We start from the raw sequence: 11,146 nt of genomic DNA, 5'->3' as shown, positions 1-11,146 counted from the left end.
AGAAACGACACGGGCTGCAGTCATGATTTCACTGCTTTCACGCCTCAATCAGGTTTCAAGCGTGTGTGCTTCGTGCATATGTATGCTTTTAACATGTCTAAAATGGGTTTTTATATGACCAGTGTGACGGGACCCTCATCTACAAGGAAGGCCTCAGACAGTGTTTGCAGCGTCTCTTTTGTAAAATGCATAAGCAGTGGGACCGCCGCTTTAGCGTTGGACGTTGGCGGTAGCCGGGAGAGCCAAGACAATTCATGCTGTTTTCTCTAGCAGTGATATTTTATTTCCAAAGCTTGCAGAAAAAAAGTCAAAAAGCGAGAAATTAACGGAGCATATCGTAAATGGCAACTTCAGCTCAATATAGTGCTTTTTTTTTTTTTTGCACCGAAGCAGAAATTAGAAATTAGATACGTTTGGATCTAAAAGCGCCCGTGCAGAAACCATAGTCGTAGTCCCTGATCTTCATCTCCACACTGTCGTAGGGATAATAGTAGGATTCTTCTTGGCCTTTGATGTGCCAGGTAATACCGAGGGCCTTTGTTGGCGAAGTGTAGGTGAATTTACGTCCGTTAAGATTTGCCTCGTTGCAATCCTTGAACCACCAGCCACCACTTAGTCTTGCGGAGCATCTGTCTCCGTCGGGTGGCTGCGTCATCCTCTTCTTGACGGTGAACTTCTGTCCGTTGTGGTAGGACAACGCGTCGTAATCTGTGCATGCCAAAACACCAGTGTCAGCCAAGCGAGGGTGTTGACGGCTCTTGCATTATGATATTCTAACAAGCAGCAAATATAAAATATTATGTTCTGTGATATAATATGTTCTGTTATAGGCAAACATCTAGAATCATTTTACTGCGTCAGTGAACACAAAATGATTTTCGTTACTTCCAAACTGATTTGCATACAAATTGTTTAGACGCATTGATTGACACAACTGAACTAGTAACTTAAATTACATATCACAGTACTTTTTTTCTGAAGTTAATGCATTTTAAAATCTGGTCCGAAAGGCTCCATGGTAACATTGACAACACTGAAAACGCGACGCCAAAAACGTGACGCTAAGTGGAGCAAGCTACCGCCCGCTACAAAGGTACGGCCGTTATCATTCTTGAATCCATTTATTGATTCCTATATAGGATTACTATATGGGGACAGCACAGTTTGTACTTGTTTGGTGGCGTGCAATAAATTCTAAGCTAGCTCACGCCAAAAAAAAAAAAAAAAAAAAAAATCTTAAAGTACAGTGTCGTTTTAAACTGTCTGCTCGACTTCAAGTTTCAAGTTTCAAGTTTTCAAGTTTCAAGTTTATTTTCTCTTCAATGAAGAGTGGGCGGATGGGAAAAAAGCAGTAGGAACTGCTTGACAGAGTCCCTTCCTCCCCTTCGGCAGCAACAGCAGTCATCGCAGAGTAAACAATCTCAAATACAAAATTAAACAAAACAGTAACGATACAAAAATAACTATAGGTACACTATTTTGACTAGTTAAAATATTACAATTCAACAAATCTGGAACGTAAGCACTTTTTGGAAATGACTTCAACTTCAACACCCAAAAGGGACATAGTATTTAAAATTTTAGGTAGCCTATACTGCAGCATCTGGTCACCATAATTGGTTCTTGAACGAGAGACTATCCAGGTGTCAGCGTGTCGAACAGCATATGAAATCTGCTTTGTTTGTAAGGAGGACAGGGAAAGGAAGATACTGTCTGGCTTATTTAATGCTGTTTTGTACATGAGAATAAGTTTATAGTCATAATAATTTGTTATTTTAATCAGGCCTAATCTTTTGAACATGGGTGTTGTGTGGCTACAGTAAGCCTCATTGCAGATCGCACGAATTGCTTTTTTTTGTAACAAATAAAGAATGTTAATATTCGAATAAGTAGAATTTCCCCATACCAAAAAGCAATAATTAAAACAAGAATAAAACAAAGAGTTGTAAATAAGAAGCTATACCGATGAAGGTAGTTTTTCCCTGCACTTATAAATGATACCCACTACTCTTGATAGCTTTTTTGCAGTAGACTGAATGGACTCATCCCATCGCAAATATTCGTTAAACAGTACCCCAAGCACCTTAACTGTCTTAACCATTTCGATAGTTTGTGCACCTAAGGTAAGGGCCTGCTGCTGACATATATTATTTATTCCTTTTGATCTAAAAATGACAGACTTTGTTTTTTTACTGTTTATAACTAGTGAGTTAGAAATAGTCCATTCATTCAGTTTATGAAGAAACCGATTACCAGTTTCTATCAATTCAGAAGTATTTCTGCCCGAGAAAAAAATGGAAGTATCATCCGCATAAATTATCATATGCACCTTAGAGTCAATATTTACTATATCGTTGATATATAAGTTAAAAAGAAGCGGCCCTAAAATACTTCCTTGCGGAACGCCATTTTTCATTTGTCTACTATTAGAGTGGTAGCCATCTATTACCACCATCTGAAACCGGGATTGCAAGTAACTTCTTATAATGTCAAGAGCTTTACCTCTAACGCCGTAAGCTAGCAGTTTTTGTAGTAAGGTTTCATGGTTAAGGCGGTCAAATGCCTTCGAAAAATCGATAAAAATTCCTAACGTAAGAAGCCTGTTTTCAATATTGCTAAGAATTAGTTCCTTTTGTTCTAATAGGGCTAATTCAGTTGAACAGCCCTTACGAAACCCATACTGATGAGGAGATAGTATGGAATGCTTTTCACAAAAACGATATAATCTTTTATGAATTATTTTTTCTAATCCCTTAGAAAAAATTGGCAAAACAGAAACCGGCCTGTAGTTTCCCAGTTCGTTTTTATCCCCTGTCTTATAAAGCACTGACACCTTGGCTACCTGCATTTTACGTGGAAAAATGCCAGTCTGAATCGATAAATTGAAAACATACACTAAAATCGAAGCAATCGATTTGATTACGTATTTAACAGGTTTTATTTGGATATCATTAATGTCACAACTTTTACTATTTTTTAAACATGTAAAAATAGAAATTACTTCCTCCTCATCCGTTGGGAAAAAGAATATACTTTCTGGGACACTTTTAACATATCTCGTAGCTTCAGTTGAAGGAACACTGTTTACTAAATCTACAAAAAAATCATTAAATGCATTTGCCAAAGTAGCTCCGGTTTTTATTTCATCTTCAATTGTTAGTTCAGTAATTGGTTCCAATTTATTACCTTCATGCAGTATCGCATTTAAGTTCTTCCACACAACCTCCGTTCGCTTCACATTTAGAAATAGAGAGTTGTAGTATGCTCGTTTTGACCGTCGTAACTCACTTGTTATTCTATTTCTTTGCTTTCTGAAAGCTGATAAGACAGTCAAGTCTTTAGTGAGCACAAATTTTTGGTAGAGTGTATTTTTTTCTGCATCATTTTTAATATATCGGGTGTAACCCATGGTTTTCTGCACTTCTTGCTATTAACATACCGTTTATATTGAAAATTACAATTATATATGTTGGAAAATGTTTCAAGAAAACTTTCATATGCTTCGTCGGCCGACACCTTGGAAAAAACAGAATCCCAGTTGGTATGACTGATCTGTTCTCGAAACCGCTCGAGGTTTCTATGACTTATATCTCTGTAATAAAACTCACGAAAATGCTTTTTCTTGTGATTAACACTTGAATCAATGAACATGTAAATAGGAAGATGATCACTTATGGTGGCCCCGATCACACCAGCATGTACATCTACTTCGAAAACGTTTGTCAAGAATAAATCCAGCAATGTTTGATTCTGAGCGGTGAAACGCGTAGGTTCGTTGATAACATTAATATAGCCATATGATTGGTACAACATCGAAAACTGTTCACGTTGCCGTGTCGGTTCCAGCATATTTATATTAAGATCACCTCCAAGGACACATTTAAAATGCCTTTCCCCCAAAAAATTGAAAAACGTTTCTAGGAAAGCGTTGAAGCAAGACATGTCGCCTCCTGGCGGTCTATACATAACAGAAAAACACCGTGGGCACATTGCACTGTCAAAATTTCATAATCATCGGTGAGTTTAGTGAATTGATGGACAATATTGCACTCTATGGACTTCTTTATAAACATTGAAACTCCTCCCCCTCGTTGTGAGGTTCTGCATAAATTATAGTTATAGTAATTTTCTAAGTTATCAACACTGTCATCTTGATTGTACCACGTTTCTGTTAACATAATCACATCAAAAGAAATGCCAAAACCTTCCAAAAACGCATCAAATTGCTCAAACTTATTACGCACTGACTGCGCGTTCAAATGAAACAAAGAAAGGGGGTTTTCAACTTGGATCTAAAGCAATTTCCCACTTCATTCGGCAATAAATAAGCACTGTCTGTCATTGACAAAAAAGGAAAAAATACTAGCGAAATTCATGGCGGCGCGTTACCAGCCTTTCTATCTCAACCTCTCCAAGTCATCAATGCTCTTGATAACGATAACTGGTTCTCCGTCCGCTTTCCTCACAAGAACCCTACCATTTCTGTACCAAACGTACTTGTAAGCCTTTGCCTTTGCACATTCCTTCGCAGACCAAAGTAAGGATTTTTCATGTTTCGTCAGGTTTTCTAAAAGGTAAACATTATTTCCGTCTTCTTTAAGGTGCAATCGTTTGCTAAGCCATAAATCTCGAGTAGTCTGACTCATGAAACGAACAATAATACCAGGTATCTTATCAGGCTTAGAGGCCAGCCTGTGCATTGATACGATATCAGTGGGTGTTAGTTCTGGCAAGCGCAGTGACCTTGCTACTTTGTTCACTTTTTCCATCATATTTTCTTTTTCAGTCGTCGGGATGCCGTGTAATTCCAAGTTCTGTCGTCGTGATCGCCATTCGAGTTCATTTATTTGATCTTTGAGTTGCCTGATTTCTGCTTTTGCCTCATCTTGCTCTACTCTCTCGACCCTTTTTTTCAGTTCTTTTAAATCCATCTCCTGTTGGGTCATGCGGCTTATCACACCGTCGTACTTGTCCGATAGCATCTGAATAGCCTGTTCAATGCCATTTACAGTCTCTTTAAGGTCAAGTAGACTATCCAGCTTTTTATTCATGGCAGCCAGCGCAACCATGACGTCCACTTCAGAATCCTTTTTTGGTTTACTACTTCGTTGCTTCGAGATTCGGCATGTTTGACAGCGCCATGCACTATGCCAGCTCTCCCCCTTAGTCTTAAAGGTCGATTCCTGTATACCTGGACATGCACCGAGGTGATAAGAATACTCACACTCTACACATTTCATTTTCAGACTCTTTTCTGACAGAGCTTCATTACACGACAGGCAGGTGTTAGTGAATCCCGTGGCCATCTTGCTCTTACAACCAAACACGTCGACAGCGTTAGTCACTAAACAAGGCAAAAAGCACTGTACAAGCAAAGCACTGCTCACACAAAAAACTCCTGTGGCAGCAACAGCGACAGCGAAATACAATATTTTAGAGACTTAGAACATCTAAACCACCAACCTGTAAAATGCAGAGTTGATTATTTGGCGTCCGTACGCTGCCGCTGCCGCCACCAAAGTAATAGACGCACTCGCAGCCACCGCCCACTCGAAGCGAGCGATAACTAATCAGGTAGTTGGAAGTGACTGGGATAGATGGCAGTCTCTGCGATGCAATGTGAAGACGCTGTAGCAGGTACACTGTCCACAGAGCTTGTCTCCAGGCCGCGAGTATGCCAAGTAACGAAATCTTCTTCAAAGACGCAGGAGGGTCCTCAGCAGCGGGCTGTAAAATGCAGAGTTGATTATTTGGCGTCCGTACGCTGCCGCTGCCGCCACCAAAGTAATAGACGCACTCGCAGCCACCGCCCACTCGAAGCGAGCGATAACTAATCAGGTAGTTGGAAGTGACTGGGATAGATGGCAGTCTCTGCGATGCAATGTGAAGACGCTGTAGCAGGTACACTGTCCACAGAGCTTGTCTCCAGGCCGCGAGTATGCCAAGTAACGAAATCTTCTTCAAAGACGCAGGAGGGTCCTCAGCAGCGGGCTGTAAAATGCAGAGTTGATTATTTGGCGTCCGTACGCTGCCGCTGCCGCCACCAAGTTATACAGCGTGTGACATCACACTGCTGGAGAACGCGGGAAAATTTGAATGTTGATTTTGGCAGAACCTTCATTTGCTGCTTTCTCAATTGCTAATCTGAATGGAGAGATAATAAATAGCAAGTTGGGAAGACTAAAGCCTGGGTTTTCCGAAAATGCATTTAGTCTGACTAGTTCGACAACCCACTTAAAGTGTCAATAATTAATGTCCGGAATCGTGCTGGGGCTTCAGCTGTACCAGTCACAACGGATGTATGCAGTTGAACTGAATGGTAAACAAAACCTGGTAAGAAACAGCAGTCAAAAGTTAACATGATAGCAAAGGGCCAAACCGCGGCTCTCGAGCCGCGTGCGGCTGTTCACGGGTCCAAGTGCGGCTCACGGCTCCTTGGTAAGTCTGCCCCCTTTCTCCTCCCGTGTCACCAAGACAAAACAATATTCTACAATAAAAAAAAATAAAAAAGCTCATAGTCTTGGCAGTCTTGTACTAGACAACGTACATAAAACCATATTGCTTTTCGGCATAAAGATGCCCCATACATGGGTAAATTACTCTCAAAATGTAATTTAATTACATTTACAATTACTTTGTTTTAAAAGTAGTTTAATTACAATTACAATTACTAGTAAGTGAATGTAATTCATTACGACTACAAATTACTTTTAAAATGTAATACAATTACTTATCTATGAGAGCGATTCGACTTGGGCCATATGACTTTAAGCGAGTAGTTAAGAATGCAACGCATTTGTTCTTTGCTTGCCCCACTTAGGAGGAGGCTTCGGCATCGCTGTGTAAATGTCATGTATTGTACGTTACTCGTGTGAATTATGTTAAATTATTAATACTACTGGACAGTCTGGGGCAATGAAGTCTTACATTCTTTTATTTTCAAGAAATAATATTAAATTAGCTCATATGCTCGAAGGAGCCAGATCGGTAAAGTAAAATCAGGTTGACACAATTTCGCTAGCCAGGCAAATAAATATACGACAATTAGTCTTCTCAGAATATTTTAATAGTGTTATTATAATCCACACGTGCTAATAGGAACGCATTTACACACAGACGTTTTATGTTATTGTCCTGTCATGTACCTAAATATGCTATGTGCCTTATATATATGTGTGTATATGCGCGTCTGTATGATGCGTATGTATGTACGTGTGTGTATGTATGCGTGTATATACATGTATGTATATACATATGTATATGTGTATGTGTATATATATATATATATGTATATGATTTTTTTGTTATCTTTAACAGCGTGTTTAGCTTATGCTGTTCTTCTGGTTCTTTTTTATTTATTTATTTATTTGCTTAATGTTAAAAGCTGAAAACTTAATGTTATTACTTCATGTGTAGTATGTCGCCGTGTGCCAATTGTAAGGCTGCAGAGGCCTTGTCAAGTCAAACTTTTGACTTTTTGCCCCTGCAGCCTACATCAGTTTCTGATGTGAAATAAAGGATTGATTGATTGATTGATTCATTGATTTATTTACATTGAGTTGGAACTATGATGGTTCAGAATTATGTAAGAACCGAATCGGGGCTCCTGAATCAATGGTGACAATATTCCCAGGTGAGAAGTCAGTCTCCAAAACGCTGAATCCAATATGATACGAAGTAAAGCCAACAGAAAATAAACTTGGAACTGCGAGTGTGTCACCGAGAGCTAGGCCGCTGGTGCGGGCACTGAGGCTTTCAGAGGCATTCCGCCAGAGCCGCAGTCTTGCAAAAGTAATTTGTAATTGTGCCCGAAATTTTGCACTTACTGAAGCTAGAAAGTAATTAAATTACAATTACAATTCCTTATAGCCCAAAGTAATTAAACGCAATTACAAATTTAAAAGAAAGTAATTAAATTACATTAATTCAATTAGTGTACTTGAATTACTACTTCCTTTTGTCCTGCGGCTCTCAGAACGTTTATAGTTTTGTTTGCATCTCTAACCCCATGTCACTCTGGCCACCCCTGTTATAGCACATCATTTTTACCATCTCATAAAAGGTGGATCATGCCGGCGTGTTTCGCGGAACATGAGCCGAATTGTTCGTGCGAAACTACACGTCACACAGAAGATTTTAATTTCGTTCTAGTTTCTTAAACGAAGTTCTGAATTAGGTTTGGGAATTTGAATTTCTAAATTAACAAATTTAAACGATGTTTCAGCTAGAAAATAGCTAACAACCGTCTAGAATCACAAAATCAGCGCACGTAGAAAGACAGAAAGCACCCCAAGCATTTACAGCCTTTCAAAAACAGTTTGGGCTTGTTTTCAATTTTCGGTTTTCTATCGGCAGAGCCGCAGAGGTCCTGCTCCCTGCTGACAAAGCGCTCAATAACACGCGCCATTCCACATTCTTCGCATTTGTTGCGAAAGGCACTGCGGCAGAACCGATACCTACCTTGATGAGGACCCTCGTAGTCGGCAACGGTCAGCTTGTAACCCTCCTGTTTGGAGCCGACGACGAATTTGTGATAGAGCAATACTGTCGGTTCCCTTTGTCCTATTTTTGTCAGTTCGATTCTGAGAGCTTGTTGGTTGTTCGGAAAACTCGTAAGTGCATGAAGATTATCAAGTCCTTTGACGGAAGGAAAAAAATGCGCTTAGAAATAAACACGAACACCCTCTCCAAATGGTAAGACTGACTCATAAACCCTCCATGACGTGAGGCCTCACTCCTAACATGAGCTGCAGGAATGTGCATGGCGCTGACTAAAACCATAGATCAAACCAAGCTAACGATAGTAAATTGAAACAAGAAACACCTACAAGAGTAGCGACTCACATTTTTCGTTTCACGATGCTATATAATCATATGCTTCAATAGCAGAAAAATATGCATTGAATTATATAAAGATAATTGTTGGTATTCATTAGCAAGCTAAAATGCTGGCAGAATAAACTTATTTGTGAGAGCTTGTTTTGAATGGTGAGTATCAATGTTAGTTGCAAAGCAAATAAACACAGATAGGCTACGTCACCCGAGGGTATCTTTATTGACTGGTTTTGTTTTACATGTGAACCAAAATTAATATTAATACTACTGGTGATTTCTGTTTAACGCAATATTCTTGTTTCTTTTTGTTGGTTTGGGGGAGATTCTCAAAGGAGAGTTAACGTGGCTGACAGATGTGATGTGGGCCACGGGGCATTTAGCCCACTAAAGTCCGCGGGAAAGTTTACCCCGTGACGTGACGCGAAGGTGTCACGTTACACCCACGACTCCAACTGTCTATATGTGGCGCCACTCGTTTATCAAAATGGCGGTAATAGTGAGGATCGGAGATACGTGATGGTATACCATTTTCTAGGCCTGTCTCGTGGTGTGCTGACATTACTGAGCGACACGAATTATTCCCGCTTTGGCGAGGAAGCTGGAGTAGTGCGCAGGCAGGTCGCATTTTTCTCCCGAAAGCAACAAATATGCGTAGCGTAATATTGACTCCATGGTACAGTTTTTTTTTCTTAGGGGCGAAGCTCCTTAGGGTCTAGCCTTGTCCGGCGTCCGTGCTCACATCAATTGCACTGCCTCCGAAATCGGCCCATATAAAAAAAAAAAAAGTACGTTTGTTTAGGGGCTCGAATTGGGAACCGCTTGCTTACGAGGCAGACGTCTTAACCACTACGCTACTCTTTTTTTTTCTTTATTGCACACTACGCTACACTTCAACGTTGCATGTAGTCGCTCAACGTCTATACAGGAGATGGCGCTGCGGTCAAATGCTCAACTGCGTATATAACCACGATCCATACAACACATTCTCTTTCTGACATGGACCGTTGACTTAGGCGGTGGAGATGCGTTCCCCCCGCTTCTAGCGGATCCAAGCTGATCCGCTAGAAGAACCACTGGCTCTGCATTTCACCCACCATTAAGCAGTAATAATGAAGTTGAAACGCAATCCGGAGCTCCGCACCACCTATGAACAATAAAATCAGTATCATCAGCACCACCACAGCTTCGCCGCAATGAACATCATTCACCACGTGGAGATGCGGCCACATTTTTTTTAAACATAAAGTCACGAGCAAAACAGAAACCAAATGTATAAAGCAGGCGAGCTCCTTAACGTTCCACAGGATTCTAAACCGGCGAGGAACGGACGACAAAGGGACAAACACACACATTTTCCACCTCATCACTTTGCTTCACTCATAAAGATTGAGACGTGTGTGTTTGCGCCCTTGTCGTCCGTTAGTTTCTGGTTTAGTATGGTGTGTACCAAAAATACTGTTTTGAAGTCAACGCCTCGGTATAGACGTTAATGTCGGTTTCACACCTACCGACAAATGTGTCTCAGAACGTAGTTAGTGAGTTAAATAATATTTTGAGGCACTTAAAGATGTGATCTTAAAAGTCATTCCACTTTAGATGTGTTAAACGGGTAGATCATTCTTTAAATCGAACACTCGTATGTTACACATCGAGTTTTGCGATTTTTAGAGATCCATCCCTACCGAAAAACCCAGTATAACGTTTCTCTATCTGGATTATAAAACTAGACATCTACATGGATTCTATCTGGATTTCATGTTTGCAGAAGTTATTCACTTGGCATCACGCTGCTGTTACCTGATGACGTATTTTATGATCATCCTTCGGGCACAGCACAACGCCGCCGACGCCGCTTGTTTCTTAAGTATTGTGAAAAGTGAAGTCGTCCTAGAGGTATAGGACGACTTCTAGGATGACCGCAAGGATGACGCCAAGGCAATGGGACAAGTAAGATCGCCCGATGAGCGGAGCGAGCCGCTCAATCGTATATATATTTATCGGTTTATACGACGCTTTTTCGCTCATCGGGACAAGTAAGCCTTTCGCCTAAAAACATGTTTTACGAATGCTGTCTAAAATATTATTAAAGTGTTGTTTACGAAGCGTCTAAATCTCAATCTTGTGCTCTTGGAAAAGACCGACCATAGCTTTATGCAAGACACATTGAAGTGGTCACCGACCACCACTCTTTGTGCTGGCTTGCTTCCCTTAAGGACCTAACCGGACTCCTCGGTCGGTGGGCGCTAAAACTGCAGGAGTATGATTTTAATATCGTCAACAGAAGTGGTCAAAAACATCAAGACGCTGATGG

At 40.5% G+C, this 11,146-nt stretch overlaps 1 protein-coding gene across 1 annotated transcript; it reads right to left on the bottom strand.

Annotated features, from left to right (window-relative positions):
- Nucleotides 1-270: 270 nt before the first annotated feature.
- On the bottom strand, nucleotides 271-8,763 carry LOC120841017 (ficolin-1-like). The gene is made up of 3 exons (XM_042289754.1): nucleotides 8,736-8,763; nucleotides 8,461-8,637; nucleotides 271-708 (listed from the first exon to the last, which is right to left on the bottom strand). Exons 1-3 carry the CDS (start codon nucleotides 8,761-8,763, stop codon nucleotides 404-406), a joined length of 510 nt encoding a protein of 169 aa, XP_042145688.1. The 3' UTR covers nucleotides 271-403.
- Between the last annotated feature and the right edge of the window lie 2,383 nt (nucleotides 8,764-11,146).

This window comes from Ixodes scapularis, unplaced genomic scaffold (assembly GCF_016920785.2).
Source record: "Ixodes scapularis isolate PalLabHiFi unplaced genomic scaffold, ASM1692078v2 PGA_scaffold13__105_contigs__length_92229423, whole genome shotgun sequence".
NCBI classification, from domain to species: domain Eukaryota; kingdom Metazoa; phylum Arthropoda; class Arachnida; order Ixodida; family Ixodidae; genus Ixodes; species Ixodes scapularis.
Note: the sequence above shows the minus strand (reverse complement) of the source record. Positions and strands in the feature narration are given on the sequence as shown.